The sequence below is a fragment of the Salmo salar genome, chromosome 11 (assembly GCF_965601325.2).
Source record: "Salmo salar chromosome 11, fSalSal1, whole genome shotgun sequence".
Lineage (NCBI taxonomy): Eukaryota > Metazoa > Chordata > Actinopteri > Salmoniformes > Salmonidae > Salmo > Salmo salar.
The window spans coordinates 95993013-96015820 of NC_138301.1; the positions used below are offsets into that span (position 1 = coordinate 95993013).

Below are 22808 nucleotides of genomic sequence, written 5' to 3' on the forward strand. Positions count from 1 at the left end.
ATGTCTAGTGAACTTAACCATGTCTAGTACATTTAACCATGTCTAGTACATTTAACCATGTCTAGTACACTTAACCATGTCTAGTGAACTTAACCATGTCTAGTGAACTTAACCATGTCTAGTACATTTAACCATGTCTAGTGAACTTAACCATGTCTAGTGAACTTAACCATGTCTAGTGAACTTAACCATGTCTAGTACATTTAACCATGTCTAGTACATTTAACCATGTCTAGTGAACTTAACCATGTCTAGTACATTTAACCATGTTTAGTGAACTTAACCATGTCTAGTACATTTAACCATGTTTAGTGAACTTAACCATGTCTAGTACATTTAACCATGTTTAGTGAACTTAACCATGTCTAGTGAACTTAACCATGTCTAGTACATTTAACCATGTTTAGTGAACTTAACCATGTCTAGTGAACTTAACCATGTCTAGTGAACTTAACCATGTCTATTGAACTTAACCATGTCTAGTACATTTAACCATGTCTAGTACATTTAACCATGTCTAGTGAACTTAACCATGTCTAGTACATTTAACCATGTTTAGTGAACTTAACCATGTCTAGTGAACTTAACCATGTCTAGTACATTTAACCATGTCTAGTGAACTTAACCATGTCTAGTGAACTTAACCATGTCTAGTACATTTAACCATGTCTAGTGAACTTAACCATGTTTAGTGAACTTAACCATGTCTAGTGAACTTAACCATGTCTAGTGCACTTAACCATGTCTAGTACATTTAACCATGTCTAGTGAACTTAACCATGTCTAGTGAACTTAACCATGTCTAGTGAACTTAACCATGTCTAGTACATTTAACCATGTCTAGTGAACTTAATAATGTCTAGTGAACTTAACCATGTCTAGTGAACTTAATAATGTCTAGTGAACTTAACCATGTCTAGTGCATTTCCCTCAGATGTTGTTAGGTCAGATGGTCTCTACATGTGCCCATACAGCAGAGTGTGGAGGAAAGTGTGTCATCTGTATGCAGTGAGTAAACACGTAATCAGGCATGCACACACACTGTCCTCCCCTGAAGTGCTGAAACATTTACACACCTACCCAACCCACTTCTCTACAGTCAGTTGCGTCTGGCATTGTGAACACGAGAGGAATGACAAAGATGAATCTGAATTTTGATGTGGCAATCCATCATAGATCACAATCAACACCAGAGTGTGAATTATACCGTGACATTCGGGGGGTCTGTATTTTTTTCCACAGGACTTCCTATTTGTGATTTTATTATGGGCCTAATAGTAGGAAGACATGTCTTTTAACGGTAAACATGTATTACCTTTTAATGTGGCATGAACACAACCAGTCATGATGTTTTCATCTGATTGTCAAACAAATCACTTCGTTGTCCATGCCAAACTAATTCCAGCGTTCAAACAGTGCACTGTGCCAATACACTCTTGTATCCCAAATAAATTGATGCATCTTGCTGACAAATTGACCTTTTTTGTAAAAAGAAAAGTCGGGGCACCTGAAAGGGGGCTGAAACACGGGTTGCAAATACAGCTGAGTCTGTCCCGAGCTCATCAGAGCAGGAATCTGAGGGCCCAGTTGAAACAATGTTGAAAGTTTGCTAGTGGGCTGGACCCAGTTGATAATGTTGAAAGTTTGCTAGTGGGCTGGACTTAGTTGATAATGTTGAAAGTTTGCTAGTGGGCTGGACTTAGTTGATAATGTTGAAAGTTTGCTAGTGGGCTGGACTTAGTTGATAATGTTGAAAGTTTTCTAGTGGGCTGGACTTAGTTGATAATGCTGAATGTTTGCTAGTGGGCTGGACCCAGTTGATAATGTTGAAAGTTTGCTAGTGGGCTGGACCCAGTTGATAATGTTGAAAGTTTGCTAGCGAAAGCTTAAGACAGAGGAAGACAGGCGGACTAGAGAGATGAATTTGATTGAAAGAACCTGAACCAACTGTCCCTGGTTTAAACCATGACAGAGAGGCGGGGGTGTTAGTTTAATTTGGAATAATATTTTATTTGAATATTTACCACTGTAGTAGTACGCAATTGCATTTTAAACAAATAGGAGAATGGTTAAATTAGAGACCCCTACAAAGTTTAGAATTTATTAAACGCTTACCTTGTACTATGTTCGTCCTCTGTGTTTGTCCTCTGTTTGCTGAAATCCATACTTTCTCAATTAACATTAATCAAATACGACCACCACCGACTGTTTTCTTGTTGAGATTCAATTGGCACATGCACATTTGCGCTGAGTTGCCGTTTTTGAGCAAGCAGTCACTTGATTAACGTTTGTTGAAAAAGTATGGATTTCAGCAAACAAAGAAAGGCATGCAACTACAGAGGACAAACATGGGTGCAAGGTAGAATATCATTTGTTTGTGCATCAGCAGTTTTTCTCAGTTTTTCATATTGGTAAATTAGTCTAGCGGCTATCTAAACTTGTAATAATCATGGTCTAATTACCAACCTGGGTGCCCCCATTGATTTTTTTAGTCACTCTCATATTTTTTGTGGCCCCCTGTCACGTCCTGACCAGTAAAGGGGTCTATTTGTTGTTGTAGTTTGGTCAGGACGTGGTAGAGGGTATTTGTTTTCATGGTTTTGTGTATGTGTTTAGATAGAGGGATATTTTGTGTAGAGTGTTTCTGGGGTTTATTGGTGTAAGTGTCGATGTAGAGGGGGTAGTTGATTTATGTGTTCTGGGGTGTTGGGTATGTTCTTGTGTTTGTATTTCTAAGGGGCTGTTCTAGTTTTGTATTTCTGTGTTGGCCTGGTATGACTCTCAATCAGGAACAGCTGTACATCGTTGTTGCTGATTGAGAGTCATACTTAGGGAGCCTGTTTTCACCTGTCACTTTGTGGGAAGTTATTTCCGTGTTTAGCTTTATGCCTTACAGGACTGTCGATCGTCATTGTGTTTTTGTATACGTGTTTGTTTTGGTTTCCCTTCTTTGTCCTAATAAAAGAAGATGAGTGTACATATACCCGCTGCGTTTTGGTCTCAACCCTACGACACCCCCACCCACATCAGAGTTGCCTATCTCTGCTCTAGACAACAACATAGGGGACCACATTAAATTTGATATTTCACACTTTTGTCCATCAATGCCTACTGAAACACGAGACCTTTCTACTGCATATTATTCAATTGTTTTGTTGCTGGCCTTTAACAGATGGCTTGAAATGCCTTTTAATCTGCAGATAAGATATTTATATGAAATTATAGTAAATGTCAAGCATCAATAATATCTCCCCTGTGTCACATAGAGCTAGTATGTCCTCACATTTCAAAGGTGTTACCGCAAATTAGTTCAATCAGAGGTTCAATGAGCTGTTTCTTTCCCCCTGCTGTGAGAAGACTGTGTTTGTTTATTTGTGCGTGTGTGCCTGTGGTTGTGTGCGTGTGTGCGGGTGTGTGTGTGCAAGAGAGGGCCAAAGATAGAGTGTGAGAGAGACTGTGTATATGACTCAGGTTTGCAATGATGCGTATCTGACTAAAGGGTAACACAAGCCTCAGGCTACTGTCCAGTTGATCCAAAGTGAAATTTCCCATCCTAATAGGTCACTTCCTCTCCTCTGTCCTCTCCTCTGTCCATTTCCTGCCCTGTTGAACTATAAAATACACAAAACTCAACCCATTGTTTTTATTTTGTTTCTCCAACCATCATCATCATGTAGGCTCTCATAATTGATCCTCTCATATGTATCGATATGAAAACTTCCTTAAATATGTTGTACTTTTTGTTTTGTTTTTGTATACTAAAAACCCTAAGCTTATATCTGTAAACTGACTGTTAGACCTGGAACCAACTAGGCTAATCAGGGAGAATCGGAGAGCTGTCAGAGTCTATGGAGTCATTCTGGGGCTCGCCAATGGCTAAACTCCTGTTGGTGATGATGTCATGTTCATGTGCCATGTCACCAAGGGAGTGAGACACCGAACCCAAGACAGTTCGCTTAGGCTCTGTCACTTTTCCACTCCCTTCCTCTTTGTCTCCCTGATCTGTCTCATTTGTCTGTCTCTCTTCATCACTTTCACATCTGTTTTCACCTGTGTCACATTTTCTCACTTGCTTTCAGCTGTCCCTTTTAACAATATAATGTTCAGGCCTATATACGTTTTTTTTTATTGGTTGCCTTTCATAGCATCAAGGTAGTGCCATCGTACAATATCTATAATATCCCCGTACAGTACAGTATGTAAAACCGAAACATGTCAATCACAAAAGCTGCAGTCCGTCCGGTCACCCTAAATGTAACCGTCACGTTGCGTCACCCCGTGTGGCATGATGAGTCAGTCACCCTCAGTTTGGTGGGCAGAAACACTGCATGTCTGTCTCTCTGTCGTTAATTTGTGCGTCCGCTGCGTTATGTTCATCTATCTGTTTGCTCTGGGGGTGTCATCATCTTCGAGTCGTTTTCAGCTCCCCAGCTTTTGCTTCAGAGTGGACCATTTTTGTGCAGTCAACCCAACCATAACCAAATTGCATTTCATCCCGACCGTCACTCTGTGTATGTCTGTGTGTGCTTTCCTGTCTTTTTTTCTCTGCCGTATAGCTGTGTCTTTGGGCTCCGGGGGAAATACTGTTTCATTCCATCTCTCGGCGTTTGCCTGCATGTTTTCATGTCCTACTTTCCCTTGATTTACCCAGTATGCAGGGTTCACCCGTCACATCCTGGAAATTAGACCTCTTGACAGGTAACGCGTGAGTAAGCATCTGATGGGTTACTTTATTGAAGGCACTGGTGGTTAATGTGTTTTCTTTCTCTCTCTTTCTCTCTCTCTCTCTCTCTCTCTCTCTCTCTCTCTCTCTCTCTCTCTCTGTCTCTGTCTCTGTCTCTCTGTCTCTGTCTCTGTCTCTCTCTCTCTCTGGTGCAGCCTCTGCTTTGACCCCTTTGACCAGAGGTAGCATTCTCTGATGGGGAGGAAGAGACATTTGTGACAATGTGTCCTTTTCAAAGCGTCACTCAGCCAGATGTATCTTGCCCTAAGAGGGACACAAGAGTGTACTGTCAATATGCTGAAGCTGCTCTCCCCACCGCTCCAATTCACAGCCACATTTTAAAACTGCCTCACACAGGGTCAGCGATAGAGCGGGCGAGAGGGGGAGTGTGTGTGCATGTGTTCAGTTTAATCTTGTTTACTTGTTTAGTCTTCAGAAGGTTTTTAATTTGATTGAAACATCATTTCTCACACTCAGCTCAGATTAGCCCCTATGGTTCTGCCAATACATTTATGTATATATGTTGATTTCAGCCATATTAGTAGAGACAAGAGGTATCTGCTATGTCTGCCACACTTTTTTGATGTCGGGCTCTTTCGAGCCATGACAGCTCATCAGACACTTAATTGTGTCAGTGTCACAGTGTTTTCAACACCCCCCCTCTCCCATTGACACCACACCCACTCGGCACAGATGTCATTTCAACGTCTAGTTATTATTTACATTTGGTTGAGTTGATAACTAACGTGAATTCAACGTGAAATCAACATTGGATTTAGGTTAAAAGTTGGGTGAAAAAAATACGAAATTCCCTTACAATGGTGACTTTTAGCAAATCCACTCAGTTTTCCATGTAGATTCAACGTCACTGCATTGATTTTTTTGTTGTTGAAATGACGTGGAAACAACATTATGTCCTCACGCTTGAGGTGATTATTATTATTTTTTATTTATTTCACCTTTATTTAACCAGGTGGGTCAGTTGAGAACAAGTTCTCATTTACAACTGCAACCTGGCCAAGATAAAGCAAAGTAGTACGACAACAACTACAACTCAGAGTTACACATGGGATAGATAAACAAACGTGCAGTCAATAACACAATTGAAACATCTATGTACAGTGTGTGCAAATATAGTAAGATTAGGGAGGTAAGGCAATAAATAGGCCATAGTGGCAAAATAATTACAATTTAGCATTAACACTGAAGTGATAGATGTGCAGAAGATGATGTGCAAGTAGAGATACTGGGGTGCAAAAGAGCAAGAAAAATAAATAACAATATGGGGATGAGGTAGTTGGGTGGGATATTTACAGAAGGCTGTGTACAGTTGCAGTGACCGGTAAGGTGCTCTGACAGCTGATGCTTAAAGTTAGTGAGGGAGATATAAGTCTCCAGCTTCAGTGATTTTGGCAATTCGTTCCAGTCATTAGCAGCAGGAAGGAAAGGCGGCCAAAGAAGGTGTTGGCTATTGGGATGACCAGTGAAATATACCTGCTGGAGCGCGTGCTATGATTGGGTGTTGCTATGGTGACCAGTGAGCTGAGATAAGGCGGGCTTAACCTAGCAGAGACTTATAGATGACCTGGAGCCAGTGGGTTTGGTGATGAATATGTAGCGAGGGCCAGCCAACGAGAGCATACAGGTCGCAGTGGTGGGTAGTATATGGGGCTTTGGTGACAAAACAGATGGCACTGTGATAGACTACATCCAATTTGCTGAGTAGAGTGTTGGAAGCTATTTTGTAAATTACATCGCTGAAGTCAACGATTGGTAGGATAGTCAGTTTTACGATGGTTTGTTTGGCAGTATGAGTGAAGGAGGCTTTGTTGCGAAATAGGAAGCTGATTCTAGATTTAATTTTGGATTGGAGATGATTAATGTGAGTCTGGAAGGAGAGTTTACAGTCCACATATTCTAAGTCAGAACTGTCCAGAGTAGTGATGCTAATAGGGCGGGCGGGTGTGGGCAGCAATCGGTTGAAGAGCATGCATTTAGTTTTACTAGCATTTAAGAGCAGTTGGAGGCTACAGAAGGAGTGTTGTATGGCATTGAAGCTCGTTTGGAGGTTTGTTAACACAGTGTCCAAAGAAGGGCCAGATCTATACAGAATTGTGTCATCTGCGTAGAGGTGGATCAGAGAATCACCAGCAGTGTGACATCATTGATGTATTCAGAGAAAAGAGTTGGCCCGAGGATTGAACCCTGTGGCACCCCCATAGAGACTGCCAGAGGTCCGAACAACACACCCTCCAATTTGACACAGTGAACTCTATCTGAGAAGTAGTTGGTGAACCAGGTGAGGCAGTCATTTCAGAAACCAAGGCTATTGAGTCTGCCGATGAGAATGTGGTGATTGACAGAGTCGAAAGCCTTGGCCAGGTCGATGAAGATGGCTGCACAGTACTGTCTTTTATCGATGGCCGTTATGATATTGTTTAGGACCTTGAGTGTGGCTGAGGTGCACCCATGACCAGCTCTGAAACCAGATTGCATAGTGGAGAAGGTACGGTGGGATTCGAAATGGTCGGTGATCTGTTTGTTAACTTGGCTTTCGAAGACTTTAGAAAATCAGAGCAGGATGGATATAGATCTGTAACAGTTTGGGTCTAGAGTGTCTCCCCCTTTGAAGAGGGGGATGACCGCGGCAGCTTTCCAATCTTCAGGGATCTCAGACGATACGAAAGAGAGGTTGAACAGGCTAGTAATAGGGGTTGCAACAATTTTGGCGGATCATTTTAGAAAGAGAGGGTCCAGATTGTCTAGCCCAGCTGATTTGTAGGGGTCCAGTTTTTGCAGCTCTTTCAGAACATCAGCTATCTGGATTTGGGTGATGGAGAAGCGGGGGGTGGTGGGTGGGGGTGGTTTGGGCAAGTTGCTGCAGGGGGTGCAGAGCTGTTAGCTGGGTTAGGGGTAGCCAGGTGGAAAGCATGGCCAGCTGTAGAAAAATGCTTTTTGAAATTCTCGATTATCGTAGATTAGCCTCAGTGCAGTGGGCAGCTCAGAGGAGGTGCTCTTATTCTCCATGGACTTTACAGTGTCCCCAAACCTTTTGGAATTAGTGCTACAGGATGAAAATTTCTGTTTGAAAAAGCTAACATATGCTTTCCTATCTGACTGTGTATATTGGTTCCTGACTTCCCAGAAAAGTTGCATATCGCGGGGGCTATTCGATGCTAATGCAGTACGCCACAGGATGTTTTTGTGCTGGTCAAGGGCAGTCAAGTCTGGAGTGAACCAAGGGCTATATCTGTTCTTTGTTCAACATTTTTTGAATGGGGAATGCTTACTTAAGATGGTGAGGAAAGCACTTTCAAAGATCTACCAGGCGACCTCTACTGACGGGATGAGGTCAATATCCCTCCAGGATACCCGGGCCAGGTCGATTAGAAAGGCCTGCTCACTGAAGTGTTTTAGGGAGCGTTTGACAGTGATGAGGGGTGATCGTTTGACCGCGGACCCATTACAGACGCAGGCAATGAGGCAGTGATCACTGAGATCCTGGTTGAAGACAGCAGAGGTGTATTTAGAGGGCACGTTGGTCAGGATGATATCTATGAGGGTGCCCATGTTTACGGATTTAGGGTTGCACCTGGTAGGTTCCTTGATAATGTGTGTCAGATTGAGTGCATCTAGCTTAGATTATAGGATGGCCGGGGTGTTAAGCATATCCCAGTTTAGGTCACCTAACAGTATGAACTCTGAAGATAGATGGAGGCAATCAATTCACATATAGTGTCCTGGGCACAGCTGGGGGCTGAGGGGGGTCTATAGCAAGCGACAACAGTGAGAGACTTATTTCTGGAAAGGTGGATTTTTAAAAGTAGAAGCTCGAACTGTTTGTGCACAGACCTGGATGGTATGACAGAACTCTGCAGGCTAACTCTGCAGTAGATTGCAACTCCACCCCCCTTGGCAGTTCTATCTTGACGGAAAATGTTGTAGTTGGGGATGGAAATTTCCCAATTTTTGGTGGCTTTCCTAAGCCAGGATTCAGACACGGCTAGGACATCAGGGTTGGCTGAGTGTGCTAATGCAGTGAATAAAACAAACTTAGGGAGGAGGCTTCTGATGTTAACATGCATGAAACCAAGGCTTTTACGGTTACAGAAGTCAACAAATGAGAGCGCCTGGGGAATAGGTGTAGTACTGGGGGCTACAGGGCCTGGGTTAACCTCTACATCACCAGAGGAACAGAGGAGGAGTAGGATAAGGGTGCGGCTAAAGGCTATAAGAACTGGTCGTCTAGTGCGTTGGGAACAGAGAATAAAAGGAGCAGATTTCTGGGCGTGGTAGAATAGATTCAGGGCATAATGTACAGACAAGGGTATGGTAGGGTGTGAGTACAGTGGAGGTAAACCTAGGCATTGAGTGACGATGAGCGAGGTTGCATCTCTGGAGGCACCAATTAAGCCAGGTGAGGTCTCTGCATGTGCGGGACTGGGGGCTCTACAGTGAAATTAAACAATAAGAACTAACCAAAACTTCAGTAGACAAGGCATATTGACATTAGAGAGAGGCATAAAGCTATCACAGGTGTTGATCGGGAGAGCTAAGACAACAACGGGTAAATGGCAATGAATTGGCAGAGAGGGTCAGTTCGGTACACACAGGACCTGAGTTCGAGGCTGGGGCCGACAGATAAAAAACATGAGGTACCGTGTTAGTGAACAGTCCAGCAGGCATCAGCTGTGTAGCCGAGTGATCATAGGGTCCAATGAGCAGCAATAGGTGAATCAGGGAGCCGTTCGGTAGTTGCTACTATGCTAGGCGAGCGGGAGACATGGCGTTCAGAAAGCTAGCAGGCCGGGGCTAGCAGATGGGTCTTCGGCGACATCGCAACGGAAAAGCCTGTTGAAGCCACATCGGACGATTACGGCGGGGCTCGGTGTCAACAATAAAGGGTCCTGGCCAATTGGCAAAAGACGTTTTGTAGCCCAAGAGTTAGCTGGTATACATTCATCGGCTAGCCGGGAGATGGGCCTAGCTCGAGGCTAGCTCAAGGCTAACTGGTTCTTACTTCGGGACAGAGGAGTTAGCCAGCAATAACTATTCGGTTACAGCTAGTTAGCTGCGATGATCCGGTGTAATGGTCCAGAGCTTGCGATAGGAATCCGATGATGTGGTAGAGAAAAGCAGTCCCATATGCTCTGGGTTGATATCGCGATGTGCAGACTGGCAGGTATTGACCGAGCTAAAGCTGGCTGGTGTCCGAGCTAAAGGTGAAGACCGCTAATGACTACTAGCTAGTTAGCTGGCTAGCTTCTGATGGAGTTATAAGGTATAAAAATAGCAGATCCATACCACATTGTGTGAGGTGGGTGAGATTAAAATATATACAAAAAAAACGATGAAACGGGACAAGACAAACACACGTCCGACTACTACGCCATCTTGGATTCTCAATCATGATCTTAAAAAACGACTGTGAAAGAAGTCTGCTTGATGAAGAGAATGTTCCTTCATTCTCTCCATCAAGTGTTTATTTGTTTGTGGTGTGAAAGGAGGGCCAGGATGTCAAGAGAGTGAGAGTGATGTCAAGAGAGTTCCATGCTACTTGGGGAGAGAGATGTTTTATGGCTGGGCAGCTCTGTGGCAAGACTGACTAACTGTGGCCAATGGCCAACACTACTCTTTGTCCTCACACCTCTCTGTCTCTCTCTCTCTCGTTCGCTCTTTCTCTTTCTCTCGCTCTCTCTCTTTCTCTCAATTCAACTCAAGGGGCTTTAATGGCATGGGAAACACATGTTAACATTGCCAAAGCAAGTGAAATGGATAAACAAAAGTGAAATAAACAATAAAAAGTGAACAGTAAATATTACACTCACACAAGTTCCAAAAGAATAAAGACATTTCAAATGTCGTATTATGTCTATATACAGTGTTGTAGCGATGTGCAAATAGTTAAAGGAGAAAAGGGAAAACAAATTAATATGGGTTGTATTTACAATGGTGTTTGTTCTTCACTGGTTGCCCTTTTCTTGTGGTAACAGGTCACAAATCTTGCTGCTGTGATTGCACACTGTGGTGTTTCACCCAATAGATATGGGAGTTTATCAAAATTGGATTTGTTTTCGAATTCTTTGTGGGTCTGTGTAATCTGAGGGAAAAGGTGTCTTTAATATGGTCATACATTTGGCAGGAGGTCAGGAAGTGCAGCTCAGTTTCCACCTCATTTTGTGGGCAGTGTGCACATAGCCTATCTTCTCTTGAGAGCTAGTTTGCTCTGTTTTTTTGTTAATTCTTTCCAATATGTCAAGTAATTATGTTTTTGTTTTCTCATGATTTGTTTGGGTCTTATTGTTACTGTCCTGGGGCTCTGTGGTGTCTGTTTGTGAACAGAGCCTCAGGACCAGCTTGCTTAGGGGACTCTTCTACAGGTTCATCTCTCTATAGGTGATGGCTTTGTTATGGAAGGTTTGGGAATCACTTCCTTTTAGGTGGTTGTAGAATTTAACGGCTCTTTTCTATAATTAGCGGGTATCGACGACATTCTGCTCTGCATTATTTGGTGTTTTACGTTGTTCACTCTGTGTGATTAATGGTTATCCAAACAAAGGGCCGATGGGTGTGCAGGTTGGCTCTCTGGGGAGTTGGGATTAAAGTGTCTGAACCCTCAGGCTCCTGTTTGAAGCTTGCCCCGTTACCCCGGCAACCCGCCTGCGGGATGGTAGAATGTGAACGAAGAAGCTGTAGGATAACTAACTGTGGCAGGACAGTCTGTGTGTGTGTGTGTGTGTGTGTGTGTGTGTGTGTGTGTGTGTGTGTGTGTGTGTGTGTGTGTGTGTGTGTGTGTGTGTGTGTGCTTCTGTGTTTTATTGATGTTTGTGTCTGTGTGTGTGTGTGTGTGTGTGTGTGTGTGTGTGTGCTTCTGTGTTTTATTGATGTTTGTGTCTGTGTGTGTGTGAATGCTAACACGATTATGAACTCCTCACGAGGCTAACGCAATGCTGGAGAGATGAAGGGGAGGGTGTTTCTATGGGGTGCATGAGTTTGAAATCTCACCATCTGCGTGAGGAATGAGAGGGAGAGAGAGAAGGGGAGAGAAAGATAGTGAAATATAGAGCAGGAAAGAGCTAGAATGGCAAAGAGCATAAGAATGTAAGAGAGAGTGTATCTGTTTAGAGTGACGACAGGGAGATAGATACAGCTCAGTGTAAAAGGAGAGGGAGAGGGAGGGAGAGAGATTTGCAGCTATATGTATAGGGAGGGAGGGAGGGAGGGAGGGAGGGGGGGAGCAGGCATCAGCATTGTGGGCCAGCTGAATGCTGCCTTTATGAGGAATGGTTAAAAGGACATTGAGGCTGGGGCGAGGCTCCCGTCACCATGGTAACCTCACAGGAGCCCTCGAAGGAGGGATAATGGAGTGAGAGGGAAGTTCCTTTTCTTTTTACCCCCTCCCTGCTTCCCTCCCTCTCTTGTGCTCTTCTCCTCTTTTGGCTAGTTGGGCGCAGAGTTTCCCCAGAGTTAGTAGTTCTGTTTGTGCCTTATTAGAGGGGTCCTAACTGATGCTCCTTCCTCAACACACACCAAGGCAGCCCAGGACAGGCTTAATCCATTGGCTTGTAACATACAGAGAAACGTTTGGGGGACTTTTTTTGTCAGCATCAAATTTGGGACATTATCTTGCATCTGCAATATATTGAGGATTTTTTTTGGCAGCACCTTGTTGAGAAGAAGAGGGAGTCCCCGAGTTGGTACCCTGAGGGTCCAGAGACAGAGGCTGAGATGTTCTCTAAATGCAGTGTCTCAGCCCGTGACTCTTTTGTCTTTCTTTCAGAGGCTGCGTTGTCAAACCATGGTGCTGCCCCCGAGACCACAAGACCTGAGAATATGCAATGCTTAACGGTGAGGGAATCTTTTGGAACTTTCTCTGTATGTGTCTTGTGCCTGTATGTACTGTACGTATGGGTATCTGTGTGAGACGTGGAGCTGTGGTGAAAGAAGTGTGTGTGTGTGTGTGTGTGTGTGTGTGTGTGTGTGTGTGTGTGTGTGTGTGTGTGTGTGTGTGTGCGTGTGTGTGTGTGGACAGGTTTAACTACACATGTTGGGTACAGAAGTCACATCTGCATATCAGAAACATCCAGTGCTGTTTGATTCACTGGCTACACCGGAATTTGATGCTGGTTCTGGTAGCACACAAAAATGTCAAGTTGCAAATCCCTATCAACTTTTCCTCATTCTGTTGCTTGAAATGTTTACTGTTGGATCACAACCCTGGTTCTGCAACAAACAGTTTGTTTTAGTGTGGATTTGGAAGTGGGGCTATGACGAGCTGAAAGCTAACACTGAGGAACAGGAAGTCTCTGTAATGTAACTCTATATTAAAGACTTTTACATCAGTTTTTGAATGCTCTTTTCCCTCCCTCCATCTCTCTCCCATTTCTCTACCCCTCCCTCTCCCCCTCTTTTCCCCTTTCTCTCATCTCTTGATGCCTGACTGAGGAGTCTTTGTGGGGTGTTCTCCTTGGACCAAGTTTAAAGAAGGGCAAATAACTTTCACAGGCTGAATGAGGAACCGTTGGGCTTTCTGCTTTTCAAGGCTTTTCTGGGCTTTTCCGTAACTTGTCTGTTGAGAGAGAGAGATTGAGTGAGAGAGAGAGAGAGAAGAACGAACTGTCGGAAGATCCCACACTCCAAAAAGGAGCCGCTCCGTTCGTCTTGTCTGGCTCAAAGACGTTACAAATACTCGCCTCTCTCTCCCTCTAATCCATCCTTCTGCTTGTTTAGAGCTGAACAGAAGGATAGAAAATGAAGAGAAAGAGCTCTCACATGTTTTTGTGTGCGATGGAAGGGTAACCTTCCCCCCTTTAAAAGGAGAACAGGGAAAAGTCCCCCTAAACGCCCAGTAGAGGGGATGTAAAGAGGTGAATGGTCTTTTCTGACAGTCTGTTAGCATTGTGGAGACAGTGCACTATGGGTTCCTCTTTGGCCTCTCTCTTTCTCTGTCTCTGTTAACCTCGAGTGAGCCAGCCACTAAAGGATAAATGGAACGGAGACATGTTGGAAATTAATGAGGTCGCTCTGGGTTACATTTGCCAGTTTTCTGGCCGACATTAATTGATTTTTCCTACACAGAGCAATCCCAGATAGCACATAACGTTCTGAGAACCATTTATTGATATTTCATTACTTTAACAGAACATTTACATTACATTTGACATTTTAGTAATTTGGCGGATGCTCTTATCCAGAGCAACTTACAGAAGCAATTAGGGTAAAGTGCCTTGCTCAAGGGCACATTGGTCAATGTGTTTGCATGATTAATGCCTAAGGAAATTAATTTCCATGTGTCCAATCTGTGCTTGCAGTTTAAAAAGTTAACTCAAAATAAGCTAGCATTGCTATTAAAAGTCTTATTGAAATATTCAATGAAAGTTGTTTTTAACCTTTATTTAACTAGACAAGTCAGATAAGAACAAATTCTTATTTACAATGACGACCTTTAAAGGAAGTTATTGAAAAAACCTCCAAATAACCAATAATTTCCGTTCTCAGAGCATTAATAAAACATCCCAGGAAAACTGTAAAGGAAATAAACATTCCCAGAACTGACTAAATGTTCACTTCTGTTCTCAAAACGTTTAAAAAATGTTTTGTTTTACCTGTCAGGAAACGTATGGCTTCGTTCCCACCACCAATGTTAAACCAAAAACATACGTTCCCACAACTTCCAAGGAACTAAATGTGCTAGTTGGGATTTTGTTGTTATTTTTCATCGATTTCATAGCCCCGCTGTTCCCAGCTCTCACACTGTAGTTAAACAAAAAGAAAAATAGGAGGGTGTTTTGATAACTGGAAAGGGGTTTGCCAGAGTAGCACATTTGCAGACCTGAATTTCCAGGAAAAGGAGAGGAAATATAAAATAACCTAACATAACAAACATGATTTGTGTCTGGTCTGAGATTGCAGGAGTGTACAGATAGTGGGAGAAGGTCTCAATAGAGTGTGTCTAGGTGTGAAAACGGACTTTGTGTTAGTGTGTGTGAAAGAGAATATTTTAATAAAAATAGTGAGGTGAGAGGTATGTGTAAGCCCAGCTAACAATTCTAGGGAGAGATAACATTTTTGTAATGTTACCCGTAATGTAAAGATATTCACGTTCTAGACACGTTTCATTGGAACGTTGCAAGAACATTCATGTGTCCAGTTTTCTGTGGGTTAGGAGAATATTCCATCAACATCACAATATACATAGAACATGGTTACCATCTGCTTAGAATGTAAGATATTCAGGTTTTAAACATATTTCATGGGAAAATTGCAAGAACATTTCTGTGTATCAGTTGTCAGGATGGTCCTAAAGAAATATGTTTTCATTACACCTTGTTACTGTGGCCAAGGTGAACTACTGAGCTATTCATATCTCTTTGTCTGTTGGCAAGGGACACACACTGCTGTTAACATATAGTGTTTTCAACTTACATAGCGTGCAATTACATTGTGCATGTTCATTTATACAGTAATTATTATTCAACATGTCCTCATCTGGGATTTGAACTCATAACCTCTTGGTCTACAGTACTCCAATCTCTCCACTGCGTCACCATACCCGTGACAGTTTTTTGTTAATCTGTTTATTCTCATCATTGATTTGGTTGTCCTATTTCAGCAATTTAGGGGGATCTGTATAGCATATTGAGCCGTTTTCATGACACTCCTGAATCACTATGATGAATAAAATAAAATATTGAGTGTACTTTTAACAGAGCTGAGATTTACTTAAAAGTGCATTCACCCTATTGCTTACAAGTTGTTTCATCTACGGTTGAAGTCGGAAGTTTACATACACTTTAGCCAAATACATTTAAACTCAATTTTCACAATTCCTGACATTCAAACCGAGTAAAAATTCCTTGTCTTAGGTTAGTTAGGATTACCACTTTATTTAAAGAATGTGAAATGTTAGAATAATACTAGAGAGAATCATAAGTTGGAAACTGTATGTTAAAAGTACTGTGTGTGTGAGTATCCCTTGCCAACAGACAAAGAGCTACGAATGGATCAGTGGTCCATCAATCAGGGTCTTGATCGGCTGGACAACAGTAATAATGTGTAATGAAACCATAACATTTTGGGGGAGAATGTTTCTTTGGTTTAATCAGGTGATGTCCTGACAACTGATACACAGAAATATTCTTGCAAAGTTCCCATGAAAAGTGTCTAGAACATTGATATCTTAAGAACATGTTAAGCACGTTCTTGGTAAGTTATTTTTGACATTAAGGGAATGGTCTCTTGGAAACATTCCTTGCACATCATGGGAACATTCCTATGAAAACGTTAGCTAATGACCTAATGAGACTCGTAAGGGAATGTTCTCTAAAGTTGTGGGAACATGTGTTAGCTGGGAGGCAGCAGAAACACAATAACAATAAGATAATGTACGCTTTATGTACAAAGGTATGTGGACACCCCTTCAAATTAGTGGATTTGGCTATTTCAGCAACACCCGTTGCTGACAGGTGAATAAAATCGAGCACACAGCCATGCAATCTCCATAAACAAACATTGGCAGCAGCAGAATGGCCTTACTGAAGAGCTCAGTGACTTTCAATGTGGTAGCATCATAGGATGCAACCTTTCCAACAAGTCAGTTCATCAGATGTCTGACCTCACCAAGCTGCTTGGCGATGGTCTTGTAGCCCATTCCAGCCTTGTGTAGGTCTACAATCTTGTCCCTGACATGCTTGGAGAGCTCTTTGGTCTTGGCCATGGTGGAGAGTTTGGAATCTGATTGATTGATTGCTTCTGTGGACAGGTGTCTTTTTTACAGGTAACAAGCTGCGTTTAGGAGCACTCCCTTTAAGAGTGTGCTCCTAATCTCAGCTCGTTACCTGTTTAAAAGACACCTGGGAGACAGAAATCTTTCTGATTGTCACGGGCGTCGTAGGGATTGGACCAAAACGCAGCGGGAACGTGTAAACTCATGTTCTTATTTTATTAAAGAAGGAAAACAAAAGAAACACGTATACAAAAACAACAAACGACACTAAACAGTCCCGTCAGGTGCACGAACACAAAACAGGAAATAACTACCCACAAATCCCATAGAAAAAACACCCCTCTTAAATAGGACCTTCAATTAGAAGCAACGAGGAGCAGCTGCTTCCAATTGAAGGTCAACCCAATAAACACCACATAGAAATAGACATACTAGAACTAACATAGAAATAGACTAACAAAGAACATAGCTCAACAAACCCCGAAACACTCTAAACAAACACCCCCTGACACGCCCTGACCAAACTACTATAACAAACAACCTCTTTTACTGGTCAGGACGTGACACTGATTGAGAGGGGTTCAAATACTTATTTCCCTCATTAAAATGCAAATCAATTTATAAAATTTCTGACATGCGTTTTTCTGGATATTTTTGTTGTTATTCTGTCTCTCACTGTTCAAATAAACCTACCATTAAAATTATAGACTGATCATTTCTTTGTCAGTGGGCAAACGTACAAAATCAGCAGGGGATCAAATACTTTTTCCCCTCACTGTATGTGGACGAACGGTGGCGATTCAACATGTAGAATAGTCTGAAAATGACAGACGGTGTTCTGTGGTCAAAGACGGTAGAACTGCTTCACATGGTTTTTATGCCTTCATCTTTTCAGCGTGTCTTTCATCTTTCAGTGCAAAAGTAGCACAACAAGAAGTTGCTTGGATGTTTATTGTTAGTGTATGTGGGTGAATATGGCGTAGGTGGAATTCATAAAGATATGGGAGTGTGTCTATTGTACATGGCTGTGTTATTGAGCGTCTACAGACTCTCTCCCACCTCCGTATGCACAACATACATGTTATGTATATGAGTGCTCACTTCCAGTGCTCTTCTCTGCTTCCACCTCTACAGTATGATCAGATGTCTGTGTGTATGTGAGCTGTTTCTCTCACCTCTTTCTCCCAGCTCCATACTGCTGGCTCAGGAAGCTGTTCTGGGCTTATCAAGGGTCGGCGCAAAACAGGCTGGCCCGGACAGAGCTCAGGGTGGGGGGGTGGGGGGGTGAGGGGGCACTTCCTCCCATTCTTCTCCTGAGTGGAGTTCCCATGAGCAGCCATGCCAAGAGCAGTGTGGCTGGAGCAGGCCGACCCAGCACCAGTCTCGCCTCTGTGACGCCAGCCCCCACACACGGACACACACACCGCGAGCACAGCGCTCGTCTTCTCTCCGCAGAGCAGAGAAGACCGGACAGTGCTAGGAAGACTCACGGTAATGTGAGGAGCCATACACAGCACTCTGAGGACACAGTGTTGTGAGGAGCCATACACAGCACTCTGAGGACACAGTGTTGTGAGGAGCCATACACAGCACTCTGAGGACACAGGTGTTGTGAGGAGCCATACACAGCACTCTGAGGACACAGTGTTGTGAGGAGCCATACACAGCACTCTGAGGACACAGTGTCGTGTAGAGCTATACACAGCACTCTGAGGACCCATACACAGGGCTTGAAGGGAACATTGAAGCATTGAAGACCACTCATAGAGGATCTAATTGTTGACTGCGCTGACCACATACAGATCATTGTTTCTAGTGCATCTCATTGACTGTCTGTTGACCATCCAGATAGGACCATACCTAGTGGTTGCTGCATAGAGGACAGCAATCAACACAAACCATACTGACTCGACTATAGAGGATCCTGACTAGAGAACCACCATACAGAGAGGACCCTACTGGTCTGGGATCAGATTTGGACCGCACATTGAAGAGCACATACAGCATTGTGAGAACCCAGAGAAGAACAGAGGAACTCCAGAGGAACATCCTCAGGGAACCATCCAGGACGGTAGACAGAGAAGCATCCACAGTGTGTCTGTCCTCAGGAAGAGCTTGCAGACATGCATACCATCCACGGGCTGTGTAGGATCTGCATCACTGCTAGACTGCCTCAGGTCTGTTCCCCTAGACAATCACCTGGAGAGAGGGAGGGTGGGAGAGAGAGGTGGATGGAGGGAGAGGGAGAGATAGAGGTGTGTTGTACATGGGGGTGTGACAAATGGGGGGGAGAGTGTCAGGTAAGTGTGTGAGTGAGACGAGAGGGAGAGGACAGGGTGTGGGGTAGGAGAGTGTGCGAATGGATGTGTGGAGAACGGGGGGAGAGGGAAGATGGAAGGACAAGGGGAGGAGAGTGGGACGGGTGCTGAAATAGGGTTCTGTGTGTAGCCAGCTCTTTTGGAAAGACTGCAACACAGACAAAGAGAAAGAGAATACATTAGAAAGCATGGAAAATAACAAGGGAAAGGAATGACAGAAGAGCAATGACGTACAGACAGCGTTCAATTGGTTGTGAAACTGAAACTATGTGTGTATAGATTTTTAGGATAGTGAAATTGGATTAAGGCACTGGAACAATGATAGATAGAAAGAAGAAAATTTAGGGAATTTATATTAAAGCCTTTAGGCGCTACTAATATAACCAAGTGTTTGCCATTGGGAGCTCAGTCCTACAGTATCTAACATGTAAGGGAAGCGATGAGGAGGAAACCAGTGTAAGAAACGAGAGGATGAAAAGAGAGAGTGTTTTCCCTGTTTCCTGAGACTGAAGAACCAGGTCTCTTTCACCTGCATTATTCATCCATAACGAGAGAAGAGACAGATCTGATGAAGAGATAAAATGAAAATGAAGAGAGAGACTCCTCCAGCCCTGCACGCTTAAAAATAACACCCCAGAGTCTGGAGTCTGTTATCCTCACTTTAAAACTACTTCCATACAGTCTGAAGCTTATGGCTTATAGACATAGCACAAGCCCATCTTATCTAACAGTTTGCAATCCGTTGGGGTTAACAATCCAAATCAACTTTGGCCTAAGACACTCTGTCTAGATTGGAGTTTGCATGGCGTCACGTCAGTACAGCGTGTTGACATGGACATAATGCTGGGCTGGCAGGGAGTTTGGTTTTTCTGGGGGCCACGAGACACGTTGTCACTGAACCACAGTGACCCAGATGTGGCCCTGCACAATGGACCGGGGCTGTCCTACTGGAATTTTAGTGTTGTAGTGTTCAGCACACAGACATTGGGGTGGATTGTGTTTTGCTTTAGTTCTGCGTGTCTGTGTGTCTGTGAAAGTTTGCGCATGTGTGTGTTTGTGTGTGTGAGAGTGTGTAACTGTGCAGGTCAGTAGTGAAATCACTGAGGCCCATCAGGTTGACAGACTGGAGAAGCATCAAACTGAGCAGAAGCACACAGCAGACAGACAAACAGACAAACAAAAAGACAGACAGGCTCCTGGCTGTGTTCTCATAGTCAGATAGTGTCTTATATGAGGTTGCTGAGGCAAAGCAACAGAGAGAGAAAATTCAGTCTCATGCACGCACGCACGCTCGCACACACACACAAACACACACACAAACACACACACACACACACACACAAACACACACACAAACACACACACAAACACACACTGCACATCTCACAGGACACAACAGAACACCACTCCTAGTCACCACACACACACACACTCCTACGCAATCAGTTACATAAATACACCCCTGTACAACTAATTTGAGTAGCTCTAAATAGCGAGCAACGGTAGTTTCATACTCATACTGGGCTTGTAACCTTCTCATTTGAGGGGAAGGAGAAAGATTGAGGCTGTAGAGGCTCTTGAGGCAAACTGGAGATGGGAGAATAGCATCCTTGAACAAATGCTGTGAATGCTGCCTGTCAGGCAATTGTTGCTGGTTCTCTGACCTTGGTCTGAAGGTTGGACGTGTGTGTTAGTGCATGGGAGAGCGAGACCAGGAATGAGGGTTCCGTTATTAACAATGTGTGTGTGTAACCACCTTGTGCCCACTGTAAGGCCCTGGGTGCCAGTCGGTGTGTGTCTGGTCTCCCAGTGGTCCGGTCCCACGCTCAAAAAGGCCAGGGGGCACCTCTCATTAACACTACCCCCCACCCCCCGATCCCCTCTTCCCACCACCCCTCTACTCTACCTTCCCTCCCCTACTGGCTGCCAACCTAGCCCCTACAGAGCCCCCCAGCTCTTTCCTTCGCTTACTCTTTTTCATTTATTTTTCTCTCCTCTCTTACTGTCTCCCGTAGACTCTCCCCCGGTCTTTCTCTATTTGCTTCTGTCGTTTCTCTCTTTTTCCTCATCTGCCTCTTTGTCTTGTTTTCTCTTCATCTGTCCATCTCATTTCTCTCTTTCCCCCTCTCTTTCTGTCTCATTGTCTCTTCTGTCTGTCTGTCTGTCTGTCTGTCTGTCTGTCTGTCTGTCTGTCTGTCTGTCTGTCTGTCTGTCTGTCTGTCTGTCTGTCTGTCTGTCTGTCTGTCTGTCTGTCTGTCTGTCTGTCTGTCTGTCTGTCTGTCTGTCTGTCTGTCTGTCTGTCTGTCTGTCTGTCTGTCTGTCTGTCTGTCTGTCTACTCTCTCTCTCTCTCTCTCTCTCTCTCTCTCTCTCTCTCTCTCTCTGATCTGACAGTAGTGATGTTGTCTCTGGTCTTTAGCCAGGCTGTAGGGTTATTAAACAGTCGTCTACTCACACAATATTTTGCTCTGATCCTTGTCTGTCCCACCAGATACACAACTACTCTGACATGACAGGGTGACAAGTCCTCCACAAACCAGATTATCTATCAAGATGATCATCTATCAAGCATTTTAAAAGACTATCAAGATGATCATGTATTTTTATAGGTGGAAAATTGGTCAATAATTGCCATAATGTGTTCATCAACTTGTTTGTGTCTTGTCAAAAACAAGCGTAAAAAACAAACATGTTTGTGTGTGCCCCGCCACAGCCTGTCAGTCAGCAGGATGAAGAGGTCAACCTGGCTGTCACCAGGGCGGTGACATGGCATTGGGGTGACATACAGGATGTCGCCAGTGATTATGGACTGTGACTCTGTATCTCACTGGATTACAGACAGTCAATCCTGAAGGGCAATCCGTCAAGGAATTCTAGGAACTGTCCCTAAGACCATTATACCAGCCTCCTTTGGCTACTGAGGGTTGTACTGTAGTTATCAAAGCTAAACAAGTTAATACGCTTATGCATCTTGATGCCAGTCTTTTAGACATGCTCTCTGGGTAGAAGTTGCTCATAGGCACAGATCTAGGATCAGTTTACCCTCTAACCATCCTGATCTGAACTAAAAGGGGGGAGATGTAAAACTGATAAGAGTTTTGAAGCAACATCGTACTCAATCTTTTTTATGTTCAGCTGAAGAGCTATAATATAAAGTGTGCGTAGAGATTTCAGATGCCCTATTGTCAGCAGATGAGATGGAAACAATGTATTGGAGCAGAGCACTGTTGATTTTGGACCACACACACGGTCATTATTCCTGGAGTTCTGACAGAAAGTTTTCAGGCATCGTACGTGTGTGTGTGCGTGCCTGCCCTCTTACTCTGTGCGGATGCTGCCAACAGTTGGCGTCAGATCAACACCAATGCGCCGGCCACCTTTAATGAGGGCCACAGTGCTAATCTGTGTGGCTGGAATCCACACGCGTTCCATCCTGTCACACTCAGCTCCTGGCCAGAGAACATCTCTCTAATCTGTAGGCATATGCTCACATGTTGTTCATCACTGCTCCTGCTTTCTGTAGATGTCTTTTCAAATATAGTATTTGCATTTCACTCCGTGGACATATGTAGACATGAATTAATAATGCTTTATGGTGATGTTATGTCTGTTTGTGTGTTCTATAGGTGACCATCCTTCGAGGAAAGGACGGCTATGGCTTCACCATCTGCTCTGACTCCCCAGTGAGGGTTCAGGCTGTCGATTCAGGCAAGGCTCTCCACTCCCCGCCTGTGTGTGTGTGTGTGTGTGTGTGTGTGTGTGTGTGTGTGTGTGTGTGTGTGTGTGTGTGTGTGTGTGTGTGTGTGTGTGTGTGTGTGTGTGTGTGTGTGTGTGTGTGTGTGTGTGTGTGTGTGTGTGTTGGTCTAGATGTATGGGTGCAGGTGTATATTTGACACTCTCTTGTCCCCTCTTCCCTTCTTTTTGAGGTGGTCAAATCAGGTTTGCATGTAAATTAGTAGGTAGAAACTCGTGCGTGTAACAATGTGTGTGTGTGTGTGTATATATGTGTGTGTTTGTGTGTGTATGTTTGACCCTCTTCTGCCC

The 22808-nt window shown here is 43.8% G+C and overlaps 1 protein-coding gene across 3 annotated transcripts in view; it reads left to right on the forward strand.

The window, feature by feature from the left end:
• Positions 1 to 22808, forward strand: part of LOC106563272 (regulator of G-protein signaling 3) — a 199960-nt gene that overhangs the window by 11054 nt on the left and 166098 nt on the right. For 2 of the 3 annotated variants that reach the window (XM_014128717.3, XM_014128719.3), the window contains exons 2-3: positions 12504 to 12571; positions 22391 to 22472. In XM_014128717.3, the coding sequence (XP_013984192.2) occupies positions 12504 to 12571; positions 22391 to 22472 (150 nt within the window). Of the gene's footprint in view, positions 1 to 12503; positions 12572 to 17821; positions 18626 to 22390; positions 22473 to 22808 lie in introns of those variants that run through there. The other variant, XM_014128718.3, reaches the window with a different exon arrangement.